General features: G+C 40.7%; 3 protein-coding genes across 3 annotated transcripts in view; 1 reads left to right on the forward strand and 2 right to left on the reverse strand.

The window, feature by feature from the left end:
• Positions 1 to 24,157, forward strand: part of rb1 (retinoblastoma 1) — a 31,825-nt gene extending 7,668 nt beyond the window's left edge. Inside the window, exons 9-27 of the mRNA XM_037688104.1 lie at positions 2,140 to 2,217; positions 4,146 to 4,255; positions 5,443 to 5,520; positions 6,090 to 6,177; positions 6,267 to 6,383; positions 6,453 to 6,509; positions 6,660 to 6,691; positions 6,805 to 6,881; positions 7,839 to 8,059; positions 19,275 to 19,396; positions 19,664 to 19,842; positions 20,025 to 20,170; positions 20,297 to 20,401; positions 20,506 to 20,619; positions 20,705 to 20,853; positions 20,948 to 20,978; positions 21,062 to 21,204; positions 21,327 to 21,373; positions 24,080 to 24,157. Coding sequence (XP_037544032.1) covers positions 2,140 to 2,217; positions 4,146 to 4,255; positions 5,443 to 5,520; positions 6,090 to 6,177; positions 6,267 to 6,383; positions 6,453 to 6,509; positions 6,660 to 6,691; positions 6,805 to 6,881; positions 7,839 to 8,059; positions 19,275 to 19,396; positions 19,664 to 19,842; positions 20,025 to 20,170; positions 20,297 to 20,401; positions 20,506 to 20,619; positions 20,705 to 20,853; positions 20,948 to 20,978; positions 21,062 to 21,204; positions 21,327 to 21,373; positions 24,080 to 24,144 — 1,959 coding nt within the window. The 3' untranslated portion in view covers positions 24,145 to 24,157. The remainder of the gene's footprint in view (positions 1 to 2,139; positions 2,218 to 4,145; positions 4,256 to 5,442; positions 5,521 to 6,089; positions 6,178 to 6,266; positions 6,384 to 6,452; positions 6,510 to 6,659; positions 6,692 to 6,804; positions 6,882 to 7,838; positions 8,060 to 19,274; positions 19,397 to 19,663; positions 19,843 to 20,024; positions 20,171 to 20,296; positions 20,402 to 20,505; positions 20,620 to 20,704; positions 20,854 to 20,947; positions 20,979 to 21,061; positions 21,205 to 21,326; positions 21,374 to 24,079) is intronic.
• LOC119420676 (lysophosphatidic acid receptor 6-like) lies at positions 10,097 to 11,117 on the reverse strand. The gene has a single exon (XM_037688103.1). It carries the CDS (start codon positions 11,115 to 11,117, stop codon positions 10,137 to 10,139), a length of 981 nt encoding a protein of 326 aa, XP_037544031.1. The 3' UTR covers positions 10,097 to 10,136.
• Positions 14,038 to 15,895, reverse strand: LOC119420675 (lysophosphatidic acid receptor 6). Its single transcript, XM_037688102.1, has 2 exons — positions 15,638 to 15,895; positions 14,038 to 15,549 (listed from the first exon to the last, which is right to left on the reverse strand). Exon 2 carries the CDS (start codon positions 15,452 to 15,454, stop codon positions 14,393 to 14,395), a length of 1,062 nt encoding a protein of 353 aa, XP_037544030.1. The 5' UTR covers positions 15,455 to 15,549; positions 15,638 to 15,895; the 3' UTR covers positions 14,038 to 14,392.

Here is a 24,157-nt window from a genome sequence, read left to right on the forward strand (position 1 = left end):
ACCATTGTACCTGTTGGTGTATAAAAATGCTCCCTCTGCTTGTCAGGATCCTTCTATTTGCTCCGCCTGGGATAAGAAAAAAAAAACCTACTTATGTTCTTCTACACAGTGCAACTCTTACCCACTTGAATATCTTGCTCCAGAAACATTAAGGTTTACTTGCATTCCTCGTTGAATGTCCAGGAAAACCTCTAAATTCAAAAACTTAAAACATTAACTTAGGCCTGTCGCAATAAACAATAAATCAATTAATCGCATGATAAATGAAAATTATTGACATCATTTTCATGTATGGGCTTTATTGTTTCTTCGTGTCTCTCTCTTTCTACTGAAGACACCGGATGGCAAAAGACTCGACTCCGGTGCTCTTCACTGACCCCTCTCTTTCTCTTTTTTCTAGTTTTTCTTTAAAATGCATTTTTAATCATCCAAAATCACGTTTTTGGATCGTTACAAGCAGCTAAGCGGAGAAGCTACGCTACAAGCTAAGCTAACAGGCCGACCCCGGGACAAAACCTCCATCTTGTCAATGCGCCAAAATTCACGTTTGAAACCTGTGCCTTCGTGTAAAAAGTTTTTCTCTGCAAAAACTCTGTGCTGGGGCCCCTTCTTTTCATCATCTACCTTCTCCCACTTGTCAATATCTTCCGTAAATTTAACATTCACTTCCATTGTTTTGCCGACGACACCCAGCTCTTCTTATCCACTGCACCTAATTCTACACTTCCTCCCTCACTTCCTGCTTAGCTGAAATTAAATCCTGGTTTACATCTAATTTCCTTAAATTAAACGGATAAAACAGATTTTCTACTCATCTGCACTAAATCCACCATATCTAAAGTCAACAGTTTTTCCCTCACCGTTGACAGCACCATGGTTTCTCCCTCCCCTCACATTAAGAGTCTGGGTGTCATTCTTGACAGCACTCTCTCTTTTCACTCTCACATCAATAATATTACCTGGTCTGCATACTTCCACCTTCGAAACATCAACCGTCTCCGTCCATCCCTCTCCCCGCACTCTGCTTCCATCTTGGTCCATAGTTTGGTCATTTCTCGAATTGATTACTTCAACTCTCTCCTATTTGTTCTGCCGCAAAAATTACTCCGTAAACTTCAAATGGTTTAAAATTCAGCTGCCTGCGTCGTTACCAAAACCCCTTCATTTCACCACATCACCCCAGTTTTACAGCAACTTCACTGCTTCCAGTCACTTTCAGAATTCCATTTAAAATCCTGCTGTACACATTCAAGGCCATCCATAACGTCGCCCCTCCCTGTCTCCGATCATTGTCGCCCATTCCCGCTCCCTTCGTTCTTCCTCTTCCATCCACCTCAACGTGCCTCTTGTCCGCCTCAGCACCACGGGACACAGAGCCTTTTCTCACTCTGCTCCCCAACTCTGGAACGCTCTTTCCTCCAGACATCCGTAATATTGACTCCCTTCAGACCTTCAAATCACAACTCAAAACTCACCTGTTCAAGTTCGCCTTCTCACTTTAATTTTTTGTTATTTTCTTCTTGGTTTAGTGTTTTTAAAGCCATTTTGTATTGTTTTAGTTTGTTTTTTTTAATGTTGTGAAGTGTCCTTGGGTGTCTTGAAAGGTGCTAACAAATAAAATACATTATTATGATTATTATTATTATTAAAAAGAAGCTGAGAACTTGTTTACTGATTTTTTTTTATATTAAAAGTTTTGTGACAAATGCTATGCTAAAAAGCTCAAAACACACAGAGCGTCTGCCATTTTGAGAACTGAAAAAAGGAAAGGGAGACAATCCATGTCATGTCAAGGGGCCTCCCTCCCATTTTTCTTAGAGGCTCCCTCACTACCCATCCTTCAGTTCAAACAGTCTTGTACTGCCATCCAGTGGTCAAAAAAGGTACTACACTCAAAAATTAACCAATATTTCTTCTTAAATTTGACGATAATTACTAATTATTGTCAAATTTCAAACAATATTATCGTTTATTGCAATAATTTCTGAGACAATTAATTGCCGAGCAAAATCTGTTACCATGACAGGCCTACATTAACTATTCAAATCCCTCAGTGATGGGTGTACCACTCGTTTTTTTTGCTTTTTATCTTACAAATATAGCTTTCGAGACCTCACGTGTTCTGTTTGTCTTTTCCAGGTAAAGAATGTCTACCAGACCAGCTTTTTGGCTTTTCTGGACTCTCTAGACCTCTCTAGAGCCCCAGACTTTCCTCAGGTAGGTGGCTCTTGTCAGCACACCTGCTGTAAGTTAGGTTTACTCTCCTCCGCGTTTACCTGTTTCCATCGGTTACCCCTCTTGCTTGCTGTTGAACATAATAAGCATTTGAGTGTCTGACAGATGTCAGGTGTGTCAGAAAAATGTGTAATCAAGCTGTGAATCTTTGTAATACATCAGTAGTTTATTGGCAGAGGCAGATATGAAACTGTGGGGACAGGATGCTACTGAAGCTGTCACACTTCTCTGAAAAAACAATGCAGGACATGTTTGTGTGACTGATGCGTTACCCCAGTAACAAACAGATGGTGAACGTTTTAAGACGACAGTGTCTTACTTGTGAATAATGCTCGTCTTACCTGATTGATCCGTCTTCTGTAAAGCAGCTTAAACATTGAACATTGAGAAGTTGCATCTCAAAAGATGTTGTTCAGATTTAAAGTATCAGCTGTCTGACTGGGGGAGTTTGAAGAGTTTAACTTGAAATACCATCCATCCATTATCTTTATCTGCTTCTTCTTTTTAGGCTCGTGAGTAACTTGGAAGTTTTTATAGAAATATGTTTGAGCAGATCCAGGCAGGTTATAGTTGTCGTGAAAAATATTTCCAGTGTGTTTTGGTACAAATGCAACAAAATTTGTCTTCAGATTTTAAGTCTTTGTATTTTGGTTTTGCAGACTGAACGGTAAACCCTAAAGTTAGAGTGCTGATGGGTTCAGCAGTGAATGAATCCAAATTATGCCTAGTTCTAGTTCTGGGAGTTAAAACTTTGAAAACAAATGTTGCAGGTTTTTTTTTCGCATTGAACACAGTTTGTCTTGTAAACACAAACGGACTCCTAATGCCACAGCAGTGGCAAAATGTTTTTAGGGGCCGAGATAGGGTAGAGACAGGGCAGCAGACTCGGGACCCAAAAGCCCCAGGTTCGATCCCCATCCATTTCCACATGTCGTGGTGTCTCTGAGAAAGACGCCTAATCCCTAATTGCTCTCCGGGCAGCTTACGTAGCTGCCACTGCTCCACCTGGGTGCATCTCAGGTGCGATGAGTTAAATGCAGAGAACTAATTTTGCCATTGTCTGGGAACATACAATGATTACAACACACAGCACTTATTACTTAATATTATGATGTCATTACTTAATATTATGATGTCATACCCTGAGTAGGTGTTGTGAATGAGTCTCGGCTACTACCACACCAGATTATATCAATATTTATAAACATGAAGAGTTACCTTTAGCTATTTGTTAGTTTGTTAATGTCAGTTGGCTGTGGAGGCCATCTTGAATTGAGCCCAAGTATTGATTAGTTGTAAAAGTACATTCAAGTGTGTGTGTTTTTTCTGAAATTGAGTATATCAATGTCCTTATGTTTTTTTTATTTATTTATTATACACCCGTCGAAAGGCAGACGTATTAAAGTATTGTCTGTTTTTTCGTCCATACGTCCATAAATTTTCTCTTTTCCGGACCAGAACTTCTGATCTGCTGGAGATAATTTCATGAAACTTCATACACACGTGCATAAAAAGGAGCAGCACGTGCACTTTTCATCACCTCAGATCTAAGGTCACAAATCCAGGTCAAATATTTTACATAGTCTCGGGATGTACGGACAATTTCTTTAGATCGTTGCACTGCTAAATTGTTTCTTGATGGACGTATATTGTGCAGTACAATGCAGTACTCTTGTCTTACTAATGAAATAGGTTAAGGTTTTAATCACTTATTAATATACTGTAGTGTTGGTAGCTCTCAGTTGGGTCAGGATGGAACAAGTGAAAATCATTATTATTAAAACCAGACAGGCTTATTTTTAACTTTAACGGTTCAGTCGATAAGTGTAAAGTGCTGTCAGACAGAGTTGGTGTTGAAACCTTGTTAAACTTGTTAAAACCTTAAATCTGTGCTGTTTTTCTGATCCCAGGTGACGGACGTCAACCAGCAGTATGAAGAGCACTACCTCAAGAGCAGAGAGATTGACGGACGGTTGTTTTTTGATGGAGATGAGACTGTTCTTGCTTCTACCGCTGAGACGTAATAAAAAAATTTTTTATTCAATTCAGTTTATTTATACAGCGCCAAGTCCCAGCAGAAGTTGTCTCAGGGCACTGAACAGAAACATTCACATACGTTATCAAAACCAATTTAGTAAAAGTTCTCTATCGTAGGAGGCCGTCAGATTGCATTCAATCTTCACTTCATCACAGTCTCCCATCTTGAGCAAGCACAAAGGCAACAGTGGAAAGGAAAAACTCCCTTTTAACAGGAAGAAACCTTCAGCAGAACCAGGCTCAGGATGAGCGGCCATTTGTGTCAACCAGCTGGGGTTTGAGAGGACAGGAAGAAGCAAACACTCACAGAATGACCGGTCTGGGTGTGCTTACTATGGGAAAGTACAGTATGTTAGGCTGCCTTCAGACCCAGGCCTCCCTTTCAAAAGATCTGTGATCTCAGTGAGATTTCCCTGGTTAAACAAAGGTTAATAAAATAATTGGAGGCAAGACAAAATAAACATTAAGGATATACATAATTACAAATGCAAACAGGCAGAGTAGAGCAAGTAAAGACACCAGTAGAGTTAGGAAATGTTGTCAGTTTGTCCTCCAGCAGTCTAAGCCTTTACAGTAGCAGCATAACTAAGGGCGCATTCACACCAGCCCTGTTGTCCCCAACTCTAGCCCGTTTGCCTAGGAAGTCCGGTTCGTTTGAGGAGGTGTGAACTCGCCTTCGAACTCTGTCACGGAACAAAAAGGCGAACTCTGAAACCCTCTCTAAAACTAGGTCTCGGTCGGGTAGAAAAAAACTCGAGCGCGTTTCGAGTACAGTGTGAATGTAAGCAGACCGGGCACCGCTCCGCAAGCAGGAAGAGGACTACAACGCAGAGCAAACAAACACACATTTCTCTTACCTCATAAGGAGCCGTCAGCTTGTCTTGTGTGGAAAACAACATTCTCCATGGTCTTCTGCCTCATCTTCCGCTCATGCTGAGCCCATTGTTGAAAAATGACAAAACAGAAATCCTAAAACTGTTCAAATTTGACGTCACTTAAAAGTAGACAATGCGTCAGCCTCATGGACAGAACCTGGATGTTGGTTCCACAAGAGGAGCCTGATAACTGAAAGATCTTCCTCCTTACTGTTTGCCACTGTTTGTTTTTAAAGACGGAGTATTAAAGAAAACTGTTTTTTTTTATTTTTTTTTATCATTTTCTGCATTTCAGAATACAAGTGGAGCAAACACCAACAAAGAACCAGCAGGATGAAGAGGAAGTGCCAATTCCTCCTCAGACTCCAATCAGGTGAGCAGCTTGTCCTTCTGTCTTCCGAAGGAAAAGGCTAAGATCTCATATGTTTTCAATACAGTTGCTCTTAATAAAAGTCTTGATGAAAACTGTGTATATGAACCATTTCATTGTTTATCCTAAAAAATTTATGGCAACTATGACATAGCAGATGATACAGGGGTTTGGTTAAACACGAGATTTATGAAGCAAAGTTGCATTAAAAAAAAAACGTATCTTTTTTCTTCTGTGCATACCCAGAATGTTTTATCAAGTGTGAAAAATAAGTGTAATAATCCTGCAACTAAAGATTGATCATCTATTTGGTCACTTAAAAAAAAAATCTGCAGTAGGTCATGCCTGTACACAAATAGGAAAATACACCGCCCATAGAAAACTAATGTTGTCTGCCTCTACTCGCAGCCTATTTTTGTCTTGTAAAATAAAATATTTTTAAATCAAATTGGTCTTTTATGGACAACCGAAGAGCTCCAGACGTTTATCATATTGTGTTGTAGTTTTTTAGATTTGACTCTTGTTTCTACAGTTGTTTGTCATCACTTTAAAGTTTCCTCTTTTCTTTTCAGAGCCGCCATGACGTCCATTCAGCTGCTGAGGGGAGAGCTCCCGTCCAGTGGAGACCAGCCGTCAACTAAACTGACCACGTACTTCCGAGTGGGTCTCGTGAATCATCAGCATCAGTTAAAGTGTCCTATAAGTTCACACCTCGGAATAATTCAAGATTGTTTGATTATTATTTTCAGAATTGCACCGTGGACCCGACGCAGGCCGTGCAGAAGCGTCTGGAGATGCTGGGACAGTTGTTCAGTCAGAAGTTTGGTGAGGCAGTTGGGCCCCGCTGTGTGGCCTACGGTAGACAGGTACGATCAAGGAAAATAAAACAACATATTCTGCTCTTGAATTTTATCTAATCGTATTTCATATTCCAGAGATTTGCTCTCGGTGTGAGACTTTATTATAAAGTCATGGAGGCGATGCTGAAATCGGTAAAGTTACTCGTTTAGTTTTATTTTTCTTGTCTTTGTTTTTTCACTGTGTGCTTAGACTGTCACGTTAAATTAACATACAAACACTGATTGTTCTGAATGTTAATGATAGCCTAATCTGAAGACTTTTTGTCAAATATATTTTTATAGGAAGAGAAGCGGCTGTCTGTGCAAAATTTCAGGTACAGTCAGTCGTTGTGTCCTTGGACTCAGACTTACATGTTTACTCCTCACGTGTTTTGATATTTACACAACAAACTTTATTTTCCCTGAGTCATTTTGATTTATTTTTCAGTAAACTCCTCAATGACGCCACTTTCCACACGTCACTTCTGGCATGTGCCTTGGAAGTTGTCATGGCAACATATGAAGGTGCTTCCTGTCATTGTTTTAAATGATTAACTGATTACAGGAGTGTCTCAATTTTTCATTTGCGGAACAAAATTGTCAAAATAAAAGTACTCGCAGGCCACAAAAGTTTGAATAAAAGATTTTAAAAAATACTACTTATATTAATTTTTTTCACTCTCAACAATGTGAACAATATTCTAAAGAAATTACAAAATTATAGTAATTTTGGTGTAAGGAAGGATTTCTAAATTGTTATAATCCGAAATATAAAAAGCCTTGTAAACATTAACCTTGTTAGACACCCCCCCCCCCCCCCCCCGCAGTTCCTTTGTTTTGTTAGGTCTTCTGTTTTTTGTTTGTTTGTTTTATCTTCACGTGCTTAGAAAATTCATTATAGTCTATTCTCAAAAGCAAAATCGTACAATTAGTCCAATGTCCCTTCATCCATGATTAACTCAACTCCACTAATTTTCTTTAAAAACACTCATTATATTTAGCCAAGTTTTATAAATAAAAATACAAAAGTGTACTTTTTCGTAAAAGTCAGTAGAGGTTTGTGGTGCTTTGTACCAAAACATTGAAATAAATAAATAAAGTAATTATATAGCCAAGGGTTAGTATTGCATCTAACACTGAATATTTTGAAAATATATATATTTTTCTCATCTATACTTCTATTAAACCTAACATTTATACACATACATATATAATGTGTGTATCACCATTAAACCTGGAGAAGGTGTATGTCTACATCAACCTCTTAAGCCTGCGGGCCAAAATTTTACTATTCTTAAATTGAGGTTGTGGGCCGCACAAAATCATTCCAAGGGCCGCAGATGTCCCGTGGGCCATACGTTGGACACCCCTGACTTGTTCTTTCTCAAAGTCCTGTGTTGTGCAATGTACTCTTAACATTGTAGATAAATGTGCCCTTGTGTATTTTTGTCATAATTCTTTTTGTTTGTGCTGCATCAATAGAGAGCAGCTTTAAAAATGGAAGGTACAGCAACGGAGGAAGTGACCACGCCGGAACAGACGTGTGTTTCCCCTGGATACTGAACGTGTTCAACCTGGCCGCCTTCGACTTCTTCAAAGTGATCGAGAGCTTCATCAAGGCCGAGCCCACGCTGAGCAAAGACATCATCAAACATCTGGAGACCTGTGAGAACCTCATCATGGAGAGGATTGCTTGGAGGAAGGTCAGTACTGTCTCACTCCAGAGTCACACTGGTTTGAAAGATGCACAACATATAATGCAGAAATCGGCTGATGATTTTCAGAAAATGATTCAGCTTTTCAATAAATTCAACCTTTTTCTTTTTTTAAATATTTAAGTGCACAAATGCATAGATGACTGTTTTGACTAGAGACAAATCTTAGAGGGCAGCACCTTTTAGCATAATACTAAAGAGCTCCAGATGTTCTGTGATTGGCAATACTATACATTAAATCCATGTTTTTGTTTCTGTATTAGATTGATGAACCACTTATGGTGTAATTTCCTATTTATGTTTTAACATTTGCCACAGCCTGTTGAGTACCTTCTTTAGAAATGTAACTAAAGCTTTGTGTAATTACCATACATAGCTTATTGCTTTACTCAAGTATGTTCCCCAGAACAATTGGACAGTGTGACAAACTTTTGAGCTGCTTAATATTCCCGTAATAACCTTCATGCTATCTTTGCAGCTTTGTTTCTTTAAGTTTTTATAACTCTCCCACTCGTGTATGTACACCACTGTCTTCCCCTTTTCCCAGGTGCAGTAATAAATGTCAACATGAGCAACTCATGTTATCATCGAACTACAATAACAGCTATTAATATGTGATTGAAGTTTACACAAAAGGCTAGATTTATTGAATTATTTTGCAGTTTTTCCAACAGTTTTTTCTCTTTTTTTTTTTAATTCAAATTTTTATTCTAATTCTCTTTTTTTGGGGGGCATTTTCTAGTTTTGAACAAGTGTGGGGAAAAAACAGTATTTTTTTTTCCAAAATCCATTTTTTAAGACAATAAAAATCTCGATAAATTGCTATTTTATTGTGATGGAGGAATTTGTGTGCCTGAATGATCCTAGAAGCGAAGCTGTCGGGGACAACAGGCCCCAGTAGGGTCCCCCAAAGCAGACTGGTCCTAGGTGATGGGCCAGACAACGAGCGATTTATGATACTTTTATGGACAGATAAGAGCAAGCAGCTCAACGTACCTTGCCCTGACGTGGGTTACCCTGGAGCCAGGCCTGGGGGAGGGGCTTATCAGCAAACGCCTGGTGACTGGGCCACAACCCAGAGTCTCACACTCTGAGTAGGGCCTGAAAGAATGAGATGGTGGTATACACGTGATCAAATCAAGTTTTCTCTGCAGGGTAGCTGGACTCTCCCTTAGAGACGGGGTGAAAAGTTCAATTTTCTTGGAGAGACAGAGTAGACTACTGCTCCACAGTGAGAGGAACTCGTTGAGGTGGTTCGGGCATCTGGTAAGGATTTGAACACCTCCCTAGGAAGGTGCACTTTTGAATCCTCCAACTGGAAGAGGTGGCTGAGGAAAGCGATGTCTGGGCTCAAGCTCCTGCACTCCAGAACAAGCAGCAAATGATGGAGAAATGGATGAAAATCAAAACTGAGTCAAATGAGTTGCTCAAACAAGCAGAGCACGTGTCTCAATTTATCTGAAAGTTTTACATACTCATCGTGAGGTCAGATTTTGGTTCATCGATCACAGCCTTAAGTTTTAGGTTTAGACAGTCAGTATTTTAAATTTTAAGTGGTTGAGATTGTAAAATCCATAGATTAAAATAATTAACAGCATTTTTAATGCTCAGAAGTGCTGTCCTCATCTATCCATCTTTTGAATACAGTTTTTGATTATTTTATGGAGTTTAGATCACACGTATAATAAAGTCCAACCAACTCGGATACAAATGTCAACTTAAAAAATCTGAAGAATTGATTTATAAACTTCTTTAAAACAATTGTTTTGGTGACCGACACACGGTTACACAGGGATAAATGCTCCCAAAGTCACTTTAATGAACTCCATCTTAGACTGTAATGACTTTTATGTTGAAGAAGGAACTGAATGCACAACTTTTGAATTGCTCAAAAGAAATCTCACAAATAATTTTCTATTTCAACCACAAGAAGAGCTCAGACTTCATCAAAAAGAGTACTGTGGATAAGTTGACAAGGCTGTAGTTAATTGAATCAAAACATGCAGGTTACTTTTGTATGGGGATTCAGTTTTTATTAAAAATATGTCTTTTTCAGTAACTGTTGCTACCTGCCTCTGATTCCACATCTGGGAGCTTCTCTGTGCACCAGGCTGCTGGAGAAGTAGTAGATGAGTGGATTGAGGCAGCAGTTGAAACTGGCTAGAGACAGCACCACGGGGTGCACGGACTTTGTCAGCTTTGCCAGGCCGCAGTGCGGCAGCAGTTTCATGTGTGTGAGGGTGTATCCCAACAGATTGATGTGGTAGGGAAGGAAGCACAGCAGGTAGACACCCAGCACCCAGTAAATAACTCTGAGGGTTTGCTTTCGGTTGCGACGGTGGCCTCGGCAGCGATGTCTTTTGTGTCGAAGCACGCTCAGCACTTTGCAGTAACTGTAGAGGAGTAATGAAGTGGGCAGCAGAAACGAGCCCAAAACTAAACTCAGAGCTGCCAGAATGAAGGCTCTGTGGCGCCGAGAGGTCGGGTCCAGCAGGCAGGGCTGGTTTTGACGAGACGCCGCCAAACGCAACAAAGGCAGACTTACGCTGAGTCCCAGCACCACACACCAGATCCCTCCGCTTACCATCTGCGCAGCACGCAGCCTGCGGAGCGTCGGTGCCAGGGGGTGCACCACGGCCAGGTACCGGTCTACAGCAATGCACACCAGAAAGAAGATGCCTCCGTACAAGCTGATGTATTTGAGCATGAAGGTGATCTGGCAGAAAGCTGCTCCTGGAGTCCAGTCGCCCGTCTTGTAAGACCAGACTCGAGCTCTTTGGTGGTAGTAGTAGATTCTCATCGGTAGAGAGATGACAAAAAACAAGTCTGCTGAGGAGAGACTGAACATGTAGATGGCTGTGCTGTTCATCGTGCAGGGTGACGAACAGAGTCTCCTCAGAGCCAGGCTGTTGGTGGCCAGTCCCAGCAGGAAGATCACGCTGTAGGACACTTGGTAAAAGGTGAAGCGGTAGCTGGTGTCCACAGTGCAGTTGGACAAGAGTGAGCTGGACTTCCCTGTCAGGTGTGTGTTATTCCACAGCTCCATATTCCAACCTGTTTAGTAACGTGGGTACTTTAAATCACGGTGGTGCTCCCACCTCCAGAGGAGGTCTGGTTGGAGGAAGTGATCATTTATCGGCAGGAAGGAACACGTTCAGCTGCTTCCGGTGGAACAGTTAAACCTGAGACAAATTAAAACACGAGACGTCTTTATGAAATGTAAATTTACCAAGATGGCATGAATGCACTGCTGCAACACAGGTGTTTTCTGCCAATAAAGATTTACGTGCAGCTTTCTCCCATAAAACAAGTAAACATTTGATTTAATTTTATTCAGAGTGAATAAAAGCAGCACGTGAAATAACTTGTAAAAATCATCTTTGGTTGAGACTGTCAGGTTTTTAATTAGAATTACAGTAATCAAATATGTAGTTAAACATCTCTAAGACAAGGTTATGAAATCGTTTACTGTAAGCTTTTTTATTAGTGCTTTCTGTTTGTTATAATAACAGTTCACCTGCTCATAAATCAGCTTCACTTTTTCTTGTCGAAAGGGGCGACTGTTGTCTCACATCTGTACTCTCTTTTTATAGATCCTAAATTCTGTTAACCTTTGAAATACAAGCTCACTTACTGCAGATCACCTTTCTTGTCAACTTTTTTCACCTCAGGTCGCAGCAGCAAAGACATTATGCATTATGTGCACTCTATATTTAGTTTTGTTTAAATTTAAACGTTCAACAAATATAAGTGTGTCGTCTAACTATTTCACATCAAGACTTCTGTTATATATTTACCATTACTATGCTGTTGCTATTTAAAATATTTTTTCCATTTCTTGATCACTTGTGATCACATCAAAACTCAGTTCTTCGTCCATTCTTTTGCATTAACGCGGCTCAGAGGTACATTGAAACAGGTCCAACTTGATTACTCACCAGTATCTGGTTCAGTTTCCCATCAGCTGGTGTTGAGCATCATTTAAAACTCGCTGTAACTGATCACGGACTGAGCCGTTGCCTCACAAATCAGAACCTCTTTCTCTCTCCCTCCTCCCTCCATCAGTGCATACCGATGATTTATTGCTACTTAGTTATTTTTTGTCACTGAATAATTTTAAACTTTCTTAGCACCAGTTTATTTGTGGGACTAGATTTCTGATTGAACTAAGTTTAGGAATTACCCTTCCAGTAAAGTTTGCCTGATTTAACATGATGTTGGAAGTTATAATTACTGCGCCCGGTGATTGGAGTTGATCATTAACTGTATTCACATCACGCCGATAGATGAACAGCAATTATTAACCAACAGAAGGCGCTGCAGATTTACAGCTGTTCAGTATATCTTATCAGACAGGCACTGTGGGAAACTTATTTTTAGATCTAAAAGGAGAACATGTTGATCTCAACTTGTTTTGACTAGTCAAAAATAAAGGCCAAAGCCAGTTCCCTATAAAATACCTTTTATGTCTCTAATGGAACTATTTACTACATGAGAATTTTTAAATGTGAACAAGCATTTAAAATTGTTTTAAAACCCTTTTTCCTTCCAGAATGTACTTTTTTATTTACTTCACAGGCCATAATTTATATAGAAAAAATATGAAATCATTTGCGTTTTTCCTTAGAACATTCAGTATTTATTTTTTTTCTACTTTTAAGTTCAAATGAATCTCATTGGGCTGTAAATCCATGCATCTATCTGTAGATCAGGGCTATTCAACTAAATTTCTCAGGGGGCCACAGTTACTGAAAGCCAAGAGCTCAGGGGGCAGACGTCCAGCAGTTATTACTGTCATTAAGTTAGTTTGTTTTATGGTTTAAAATCTAAGTTTATTTAAAATGAACCCACTGGTGGGCCGAACTGAGTTCATCCATGTGCCTGATTTGGTTCCCGGGCCACCAGTTGAATAGCCCTGGCCTAGATTGTTTGCAAGCTGTGCACATGAACTTTCAAAAGCTGACAGCGTAAAACGCAGTCGCACAGCTTGCGTGGTTGGTGATCACGAACACGCAGACACTCCGATTTTAGTGAGAATAAAATCTCTGACTCTGAATACAACAGAAAATGTGCCTGTTTTCTGAGTCGCCAACTCAAACTTGCAGTCCGTCCCTGTGGAGAAGCGACCGATTTAATGTAAAAAATGTGTTTGTTTCACTGCTGCGTCAGTGCTCCTTGTGGTGCTTTTGTAAAAGTGTTCCTTTCTCAGGGAGCGTGTTGTTGCTCACATGCTTTGGTTGTTTCGTCAGTGAAGGTGATGAGTCTACTCTTGTCGTTCTGGACCCTCAGGCCAAGCCTCTGAACAGGAATGCAGTGATGCTCCGTCTTGTAGTTCTTTTATTCACAGCAAAGAGCAAATGTTTTACTAGGATTCGAGTTCCTCTGTATTCTATTTCACATGTGGGCAAACTAACCTTATGTACAGAACATTTTCAGTAAAGCTTGACGGCAGGTACACCATGTACAGTGATTTTGTGTGTGTGTAGTGTATTGGTAGGTGAACGCTGCATGCTCTTTTGTAGTTTGCATCCATAAATCTAGTGGGGCAGATAAAATTACGTATATGTTCTTGTTTTTACCCACCGTAAACTTTCTGCACAAGTTATCAGTCTCCTGCAGTGTTTGCACTGTGCCAGTGTCCTCTAAAGGCTACACCTTAAATGTTAATTTTAAAGTAAACTTTATACGCACATGTCCATAAAAACAACACGGTATTTGTACCTAAATTGTCGGCACTTTCATGCTTAAGCAATCTAGATAAATAACCTGGTGGCGCCCAGCAAGAGAAACTGATAGCATTTAACATTTTAAACCCCATTATTCAGTCATTCAGGAAATAATTTGTCTTCTGAAAAGTGGAACGCTTTATTCACTGTCAGTTTTACGGGAAAATCAGTCACAGATTACGTTGCTGTTCGAAGTGCACAAAGGTGACCATAAATTAGTAACAAGCCACTTTCTACTGCACCTTAAAAGAACTATAAAACTGGTTTTTACAAGTACAACGTAATTTGTGCAAAAGCTGATGCGTGTTTGTATCAGCACTTGCCTATCATTCCTCAACTAAGCCAAGTGTTTTGTAGATTTTCTCACACATTTCTGCCCCGATCAAGGGTTTCATGTTGCAACACACTTATTTCCATTATTTTATTGGCTTTATAAGGATCAGTGTCTTAAATCCCAGTTCAAAGTCTCTGTGACGTCCATTGGGCGAGAGTGACTAATAACCATTTTGTTTGTCTTTCAAAGTCACTCTGCTTTCGTTTCTGTTCTTTCATTCAGCTCAAGTTCTGCCAGTCTCGTTGCACAATAGAAGTGTGCTCAAACTGTGGACTCGTCATATATTTTGGCTCTCATGCTCTTCAGTGTAAGGCTTCTTTGCAAAGTGCTCGGACTGTTTTGTGTGCTGTCCGTTTGCATCCTGTCAAATAGTTTGGTTGTTCCGTTGTACCATACTGTAGTCTTTCGTTTAATGGAACTCTGGATTGTCTCTGAAGTAAAATAGTAAATGACTGGATCAAAGCAGCAGTTGGTCACTGCCAAGCAGAGAGCAATGGGGTAGATAGTTCGGACCACTTGTTCCATATAGCATCCTTTTAGGACGTTGGAGCGCACCAGGGCGTAGAAAATGAGATTAACATTGTATGGAATGAAACAGAAGCAGAAAATGAAAAGATGTACGATGATCATCCTCAAGACCTTTGTCTTGTTGAGGGACCCTCCACGGATGATGGTTTGGGGTCTATTAAGGGTCCTTAACACCATGATTGAGCAAAACACATTGAGCATCAGAGGAAGAATGAAGCCCACAGTCTCGATGAACACTACCACCTTAGACAGCTCAGCCTTCCACTGTTTCTTCGAGTAGTTCTCAAAGCAGAAATTCGAGGTAGAGTTGGTGTTGTTTGGCGAGGTGGTGTCCAGAAGGAACCCTGTGGGTATACTGCCAGAGAGAACCATCACCCACACCATAAGGCAGGCTAATTTGGCATTCCTCTTGGTTCGTATTCCTTTGGACCGGAACGGATGAACAATAGCCAGAAATCGGTCAACGCTGATACAGCTGAGGAAGAGGATGCTCCCGTACATGTTGGTGTAGAACAAAGCCACGGAGATCTTGCAGAGTACGCTTCCAAAAACCCAATTCTGCTTGATGAAATATGCTATTCGAAACGGCAGGCTGAGGACAAAGAGGGAGTCTGAGACGACAAGGTTCATCATGTACGTCGTGGTTTCGTTCCGTATCTTCAGCGTACAGGCGAAAATATACATAGCCACCATGTTGAAAAGAAGTCCCATCGCAAACACCAGGCTGAAGACCACGCTGTAGAGAGGGTACTTGAAGTCATCATTCTTGTCACAGCTGTCAGTGCTGTAATTCATCTTCAAATCAAGCTGGAAAGTCTGGAATGTTGTCCATGAAATGGAAAAAGTTCTTCACACAGATGTGGTGAATTTGTTAATTAAGGCATGGTTATCTGGAATGAAATGGAGATTACATCTCAGCTGGTTTTCTTTCATCAATCAACACTTTGAGGAAAATCACACAGCAATTCAACAAATTACCTTCTGTTGACCTCTGATGTCTTCAGTTTATAGTTCCCTTCAGTTTGAGTCGAGTTGCAGCTCTCTCTACAACAGAAGAAATGTTTCCCCTCTCACATTGAAGTGTCACGTGTTTCTCCTCAGCTCAACTATCAGTCCTCTGGCTCTTCCTCTTTTCTTCTCTTGTGTGTTCCTGTCGAGCCCTGAAGGCACAATGTGGCTGTTCCTGCTTTACTGTAATTCTGACACCTCACAGCTGTCCGTGTGGTTACCCAATGTGCATATGAAGCGCACACAAAGAACTCTGAGGACTGTTGAAACAGTGGGCGGAGCCTGAACTGGGGCCGAAGTCCTCCCTGTGATGCTTTGTTTCAACTTTAGTTAAGATTTCATTCATCTAAACACTTCTTTTTTTTCAATATCACAATTAAGGGTGTGGATATTCATCACTGATATGTATTTACCAGTAGTTATATTTTCTATATTTATCACAAGATTTAACTTTTATCCTTCTAACACACTGTATGGCACCTCTGTTTTGACTGTATTCGTATTTTAAAATATACTTGTCCTAACTTGTAGTTTATAAACAAATAACCACAGAAACTTTATTTAAGTATACATCTGTTGTTGACAGAATTATTAAACAATTTAGCTACTAAATCTAAGAGATTGCTGCAGAATTGCCACAAAACACTTAAAATATGTGAAATAAAGTGTGTTTTTTCAAAATGGCAGTGGCGTCAGCAGGGTGTAGCAAGCATGACATAAGAAATGTACTAGTAACATGTCAGTACGTGCAGCCAACGTTTATTTTTTTAAATGTAGAGCAATAAACCACCAAAACCAAACTCCTCCCGAACCACCCCCTCCATCCATTACCACCTTTTCACACACACTCCTTTCTACAAGTTCATCAGTCTTGCATCAGTTGCGTGTTAATATTTGCACACCTATTTCACAGGTTCATTAAATTCTGTCTAACAGGTCTTAAAACCAATCGAGCGTCTACACTTAATAGTCTTAAGTGGAGGAAGTAAAATGAGAAAAAATCAAAACTGGGTGAAATGAACTGAAAATGTCCATGTGCATATGTATTCACCCCCTTTTATCTGAAGCTCTTATAAAGTTCTGTTGCAACCAGTTACCTTCAGAAGTCACATGCTTAGTGAAATGAAGTCCACCTGTGTGCAATCCAAGTCTCACAAGTATCAGTATACACACCTTTTCTGAAAGGCCCTAGAGCCTATAACACCATTAAGCAAGAAGCTCTACTAACCAGTCAACACCATGAAGACCAGGGAGATCTCCAAACAAGTAGGGAATAAGTATGTTTTTCAATAAAATAAGATTGGAAAATTGAAGGTGCATTGTGACTTTATAACACCTGACGGGGTCGCTTATAAAACAAAATCATTATCGGCCAAAATCGGAATTGGCAGGTCAGATTTTTTTCGAGATCAGTGATTGCCCAAAAAACTGCAATCGGTGCACTTTATATAATGTACGATGAAACAAATATTTTGTTTCAGTCTTAAAATAATATTTTACAAGGCTTTAAAATTACTGACAAACAGCTATTATTGAGTTTTCCCAAGCTGAATAAAATTTATTGTTAGTTTTTTCACGCCTTTAATTATTTTTAGACACTTGTCAAAGGCAGGATGTGTTGTGAGAGCTAGTCACCATTTGCAAACTTTTTCTTGTGGCAAACGATAAATGAACTGTACTTATGTAGCACCTTTCTATCTTATCGAGTTACTCAAAGCTCTTTACAACACAATCTGTGTCCTCATTTACCCATTCATACAGCACTCTACTATATCTATACAAAGAATAATCAGAGCTTTATCACATTCATACACTGATGGGACACACATGAGAGGCAATGAGGGGTTCAGTGTCTTGCCCAGGGACACTTCAGCATGTGACTGCTGGTGGAGTCAAACCCTCAACTCTTGCATTGAATGACTGCTCTAACCGCCACAGCTGCTCCTTATCCTGCCCATAACTTCTGATCTGCTCAAGATTATTTATTGAAACTTGAAACATACATGTATGCATCATCACTAGACAAAGTGTTGGGTACACGTTCATCACCCCAGCTTTAATATCCAGGTCACAAATTAAGAGCAAAGCTAAAACTGGTATTTCCACATCCATGCTGATTCACTCAAGTTAATTTAACATAACTTGATACACTTTTCTAACAAAGTTGAGTCAGGTCCTCTAGACATATTCTTCTTTGTTGAGAAACGTTTAATCTTTTATCCAAAAGTCTTCTTCAGTCTGAGGAGCTACAACAAACTCCATCTTTTATAATCAGCACCTTCTCAAAGTGGATCAACCAGTTTGCTGGTGACATCCAGAACTAGTTATTCACATGCAAAAGGAGGACCATCAGCCTAACAATAGATTGTTAGTGCCCTGAGTGATACTTGCAATAACAGCATTGTAAGAGGTGGACAGTTGAGCGCGGAGGCCTCCGCCCCGTTTAATGATTGTTTCTCTTCTTAAAGATGGCCTCCTTTACTTCTCTCTCAAACCATCGTTCCTCTCTATCCAGAATGTGAGCATCTTCATCACTGAAAGAGTGACTACTGACCTGGAGATGAGTGTTAACCACAGAGTCCTGGCCTGATGATGTTCTTTTGTGCTGGGCCATCCTTTTGGCCAGTGGCTGTTTAGTTTCTCCAATGTTATAACTGATCACAGCCTCCTGACACTGAACAGCATACACAATATTAATGAATAGCAAGTGTCCATCAGAGCACTAACAATACATTCTTAGGCTGATGGTCCTCCCGCTGCATGTGAAAAACTAGTTTTGGCTGTTACCAGAAAACTGGTTGATCCACTATACATGGCTATTCAACAAAACTGCTTGGGGGGTGGGGAGGGGGGGCACAGTTACTGAAAGCCAGTAGCTCAGGGGACGGACGTCCAACAATTAAAGTCATTATGTAAATAAACCAAGTATTACAAAGATCTGTTGCTTTTTAAATTAGTTTGTTTTGTTGTATTGAATCATTAATGCAACAAACAGAACTAAAACCCAGAACCCCCCAAAAAAAAAAATTTATTAACGGTATTTTTTATTTTTTTATGAACTCATTGGTGGGCTGGACTGAAGTCCCTTGCGGGCCAGAAGTGGCCCAGTTGAATAGTCCTGCACTATGAGAAGGTGCTGCAGTCGTATGGATAAAAGACAAGCAACAAAGAAGAATCCATTCAGTGGACCTGACTCAACCTTGCCTGGATTAGAGAGCATGCATCGGGACGTACATTTGTACCACCACTAGACGGTGTTGCGTAATCTTTTCGTTTCCCTCAGCTTTGAGGTCAAGTTCACAAATCAAAATGTCATACAAGGTCTTGACTTGTCCAGACCATTGCTATAGACAGCTGTATTTTTGTACAGTAGTTTGTTGCTGGTTTATAATGTGCTGTATGCAGTACTCTTTTTAACAGATTTGTGGAACTGACAAACTACAGTATTGTCAAACGTGGGAAAAATATATCAATCTGAAGCTTTTGGATTTTTGACCAACTTTCCAAATACCGTAATCATTAATAGAATTGATTTCCTAAAGAGACAGTTTGTAGTAATTTTCAGCCTGAGTTGGTAAAATGAATGCTGATGTTTGTGCGTTTGCAGGACTCTCCGCTCTTTGAGCTCCTGAGGCAGGAGCAGGAGCATGAGAGTGGAGCGGCAGAGCAGGTGGAGACCCCGGCCAGTTTCAGCCAGCCGCTGCAGCACAACCACACCGCTGCTGACCTGTAAGTCATCACACAATCTCTCTGTCCTGTTGCTGCAACTAAAGGATCATCTTACTCCCTAAAGCCCTTTTTTTTTCTAACTGTTGTAAAATAAGTGTGAATCATAAGGATAACAGAGACTGGGAAAAGTCCATGACTTACAAGGAGCGTCCTGACATGCTAGCTTAGAAAGTCGGTCAATGTCTATGTTTTTCCTGAAGTGGAAAATTTACCCCCTGATCTTGATAACTGACACGTTCCACTCATTCCACTGGTGTGTGTGTACAGATATCTATCGCCAGTGAGACCAGGCCAGCGCATCCTGCCTCTCGAGTCTCCTGTCACACCACCCTCTCAGTCCACCTCTCAGCCTGCCCCCCAGGCTTCTTGTCAGCCCCACACCCAGGTCACCAGTCAAGCTCCACGACAAGCAAAGTCCAACTCTCTCAGCCTCTTCTATAAAAAATGTAAGAGTATAAAACCAAGCATTCTTTCTACTTTTAGCTGACATCCATCACGTTTCTTTCGGTTAGCATTATTCTGATCTGTTCGCTTTACAGCCTTCCTCCTTTGAATACAAAGGAACTTGGAGGAGTGGTAATGCTGCTGCTGAAATGTTTTTTCCTCCTCTTTCTTTCTGCCTTTGCAGTGTACCGTCTGGCCTATACGAGGCTAAAGACCCTCTGCTCCTACCTGTTGTCCTCTCACCCTGAGCTGGAGCCCATCATATGGACTTTGTTCCAGCATACGCTGCAGCACGAGTATGATCTGATGAGGGACCGTCACCTCGACCAGGTACCCCAACACCGCAGTGCTCTCAGTAGCTCTTTCTCCATCTCCCGGTTGTTCATTTCCTCTTACTGACTTTTTTTTGTTTTCCTCTTTCTTTTTCTGCCTCATTACCTTCTGTTGTTCTCGCAGCTGATGATGTCAGCCATGTACGCCATATGCAAAGTAAAGAGTGTCGATTTGCGTTTCAAGTCCATTGTTTCAGCTTATAAGAACATGGCCAACACCAACCAAGAGGTGATGCAGCTGTTTCAAACTTACATTGCAAACCCTTATTTCATGTTCAGTTATGACTCATTGAATGTTGTTAATCATTTGAATTGTCGCTCTGTTTGCTGCAGACATTTAAACACGTGTTGATCACCAAGGACCAGTATGACTCCATCATCGTCTTCTACAACCAAGTGTTCATGCAGAAATTAAAAACTAATATCCTGCAGTATGCGTCTACCAGGGTGAGGCGCAAATTAATTTTTAATACACGTATAATCGATAATGTTTACAGTTATAATTTCTCATAGCTTCTGATTTTTTTTCTAGCCACCTCCACTTTCTCCAATCCCTCAAATGCCATGCAGCCCCTACAAGTTCCCCAACTCCCCTCTGCGTGTACCTGGAAGCAACAACGTGTACATCTCTCCTATGAAGAGCCCGCGCATGTCCCCGGGTATCATGACGCCTCGCTCTCGGTCAGTCCTGCAGATTCTTCACAGAATTGCACTGACTTTTAACAAAAACATCGCATAAACATCTTTTCATCTTGAAATTGGTTTATCTTTGCAGGATGCTGGTATCCATCGGTGAATCGTTCGGGGTAAGTGCTCATCAAAATTAATCATCATAAATTTGTATTTTTTGTGCTCACGCTTTGTTTTTGTGTTCTGTCCTCGCCTGCAGCTGGCCAACCGCTTCCAGAGGATCAACCAAATGGTCAACAGCAGCAAACACGCCCACAAGAGGACTCTGGATTTCGACCCTGCTCCAAAGCCTTTGAAGAGATTGCGGTTTGACGTGGACTGGCAGGATGAAGCCGATGGCAGGTCGGTCACAGTTGTTGTAATTTACAGACGTTCTTATTCATTACGTGACCAACAAAATGGCAATTACGTCATTTAAAAGAAATGAAGTACTTGACTGAAAGTTTATTTTCCCCAAATGACAGCAAACCTGGAGGAGATTCCACACTGATACAGAAGCTAACAGAGATGAGTAAGTGATAACGTGTTCACACAGTTGCGGTCAGAAGTTTACATCTATTCATCGTGGGCATGAATATTGTATTAATTTAGGATATTTAAGTTGAGTTGAATCTTCTAGAATGTCTTGTTTTCCCAGCGTAAAAATGATTCGTTTCACACTTATTGGGATCCGTATTCAAAACAACTGGAAATTGTAAGTTTGAACAGCTTCAGATTCACATCAGTTTAAACACTTGTATAAAATACAACTTATCCAGATGTGTCACCACTTCGCCATTGTCTGAAAGAAGACTCAAACTGTCCCCCTCAAATGAAAGCTGATTAGGCCTCAGTGTTTCCCCTACCATTATACAAGCAGGGCGCCCCGCCCTGTCAGCAGAACAAAGTGCCCCGCCTACCAACCCCCCCCCCCCCCCTTTTTTTTTTTTTTTTTTGTTGAGCTCAGTTTAAGTGTAGAAACGTGGTGTTTCAATGAACTTATCATCATCGCTCAATTTTATTTTTTTTAAAGAAAGAAGAATAAATAAATAAATAAATAAAAGAGAAATAGATAAAACGAGAGACCACCACGACAAAACAACATGCACAGCACAATGCCACCCACAATATCACCATGAAACATTCGACATGGCACAAGGAATCATCTAGCTTCCACCACTACCCAACCTAGCGTGCATCACAGTGCCCCGCCTACCAAACCCCGCCCACCGTCTCTTGTTGACAACTGCCGGCACTTATGTAGCACTAAGCTAGTGACACAATACAGTCGTGCTAGCTAAAAAACTATGACTATGGAGGTAGCGCTTCGTCTCCACTCATACTGACCATCCATACACCCCCCACCTGGCTCGAAAGCTGTCAGTAGAAACGGCAAACAGCACACAGGTGTTTCCATCTCCACCCCTCCCCCCCGTCGACAAAAATCACAGAAGATATGAGCGCCCTGCCAAGGCAGGTAAACTAGGGAAAACACTACATGTATTACCCAGGAACGAGTCAACTCACAAGAGACTCCTGTTCGGGCTTCTGTTGCTACGTCGTATTGTTTTACATTATTAGTGTTTAGCGTATATCTCAGATCTTTTAACGTACCGTTTGGCGTTTGTTTAGCGTATATCTTAGATTTTTATTCACCGTTTCTTTTTGCACTTTATATGTTTGCTATTGTTTGTTGTAACTGGGACCCTGAGTACATAATTTCATTCCACCTCATGTACCACATGTGGTGAAATGACAATAAACCTACTTGAACCACTGAGGCTCAAGTCTGCCATGAACTAGAAACTGCTGGAACACCAGTGTCCCTGTCCACAGTGACGCTGGACAGAGATTGGAGAGTTTTACACTTACAGTTTACTCACGCTGGGTTGGAAGTGAGGTGCTCCCTCAAATGGATGAGTTCAAGTATCTACCGTATACATTAGACTGCATCAGGACAATGTATTTGATTGTCCTGCCAATAACTTCTGGTTCACTAGAAAATTTTACAAAACTTCATACACATATGCATCATCGCTACACAGTGTCATTCATCACCCCAGCTCCAAGGTCAAGGTCACAAATCAAGGTCAACTGTTATATAATGCCTTTACTTGTCTGGACCATTGATATAGATTGCTGTAGGTGTAATGTGCCATTTGCTGTAGACTGTGCAGATACGAGAAAATCTAAAATAATTGTTTTTGTTTTTTTAATTGCTTAAGTTGCACGTTGTAAACCGTATTTTCCGGCCTACAGTTTTTTTTGCATAATTAGCATACTCTGCGTCTTATACACTGAAGCGACTTATTTATGTTTTTTCCCCATATTTATAAACCAATTTTTGGCTGAGATATGACCGTTTTTCATTCATTCTGACTAAAAATATTGAACACTACCATTTTCAGCCGTTAGATGGCACTCGAGTAGTATGGCATGCCATTGTGTCATGTAATAGGTAAAAGTGGCTATTAATGACACAATCCGCTTGCTATAGACTGCCACCTTCATCCAGCTCTGGGATCAAGCCTGGAGCAACCGTCAAATCAGCTTCATTTTGCTGCGACGCCCCGGCGAAATGCAGCTGATTTGACCATTAAAGTGCATTTATTAAGTAAAAGTTCAACTGAGACACACCTTTACTGTAAAGTTGAGCAAACAAATAATTGTTTTTAGGTGTTTATCTTGTTAAATGTCAAAGAAATGCACAGCGAGTCGTCCCTCTGCGCGCTCCTGCTACATTTATCGATTTTTTAAATATTTACTAAGGAAAAGTTAAACTGAGACACACCTTTGCTATAATCTCGAGCAAACAAATAATTGTTTTTAAGTGTTAATCTCGTTAAATTTTTGTTAAAGTCCTCGCGTGCACATTCCCGAGGCCGCCATTTGGCAGCCAATCGATTTCTGGCACAACACCGGCCCACATTTCCGCGTGGTTAGCGTTGACTCGTAACCAACGCGACACGTCAGTGGTGGCACATAATAGATGCGACTTATACGGCGGTGCGACGTATACAGTGGAAAATACTGTCATCATTCCACCCTTGATAATGAACAATTCCAAAAAAAAAAACCATTTGAACCCCATAATTATAACATTCATGCTCATGATGAGCGCATGTAAACTTTTGACCCGCTGTGCGTTCGTCTTTGTAATTCTGTTGCAACGTACCTTAAAGTTCCTTTGATCTCAGTTGTGTTTTCTTGTTAATCAAGCGTGGTTTTGTTCACGCAGGCTCCACTCGGAGTCGCATGCAGGAGCAGAAGATAAAGGAAGACACCGAATCGAGGAAGGAATAATTTTAAGCCCTGA

This window comes from Nematolebias whitei, chromosome 14, assembly GCF_014905685.2.
Source record: "Nematolebias whitei isolate Nwh7 chromosome 14, NemWhi1, whole genome shotgun sequence".
Classification (NCBI taxonomy): domain Eukaryota; kingdom Metazoa; phylum Chordata; class Actinopteri; order Cyprinodontiformes; family Rivulidae; genus Nematolebias; species Nematolebias whitei.

Coding starts and splice junctions, on each gene's coding strand:
- LOC119420675 (XM_037688102.1), bottom strand. CDS start 15,454: ATGAATTACAGCACTGACAGCTGTGACAAGAATGATGACTTCAAGTAC.
- LOC119420676 (XM_037688103.1), bottom strand. CDS start 11,117: ATGGAGCTGTGGAATAACACACACCTGACAGGGAAGTCCAGCTCACTC.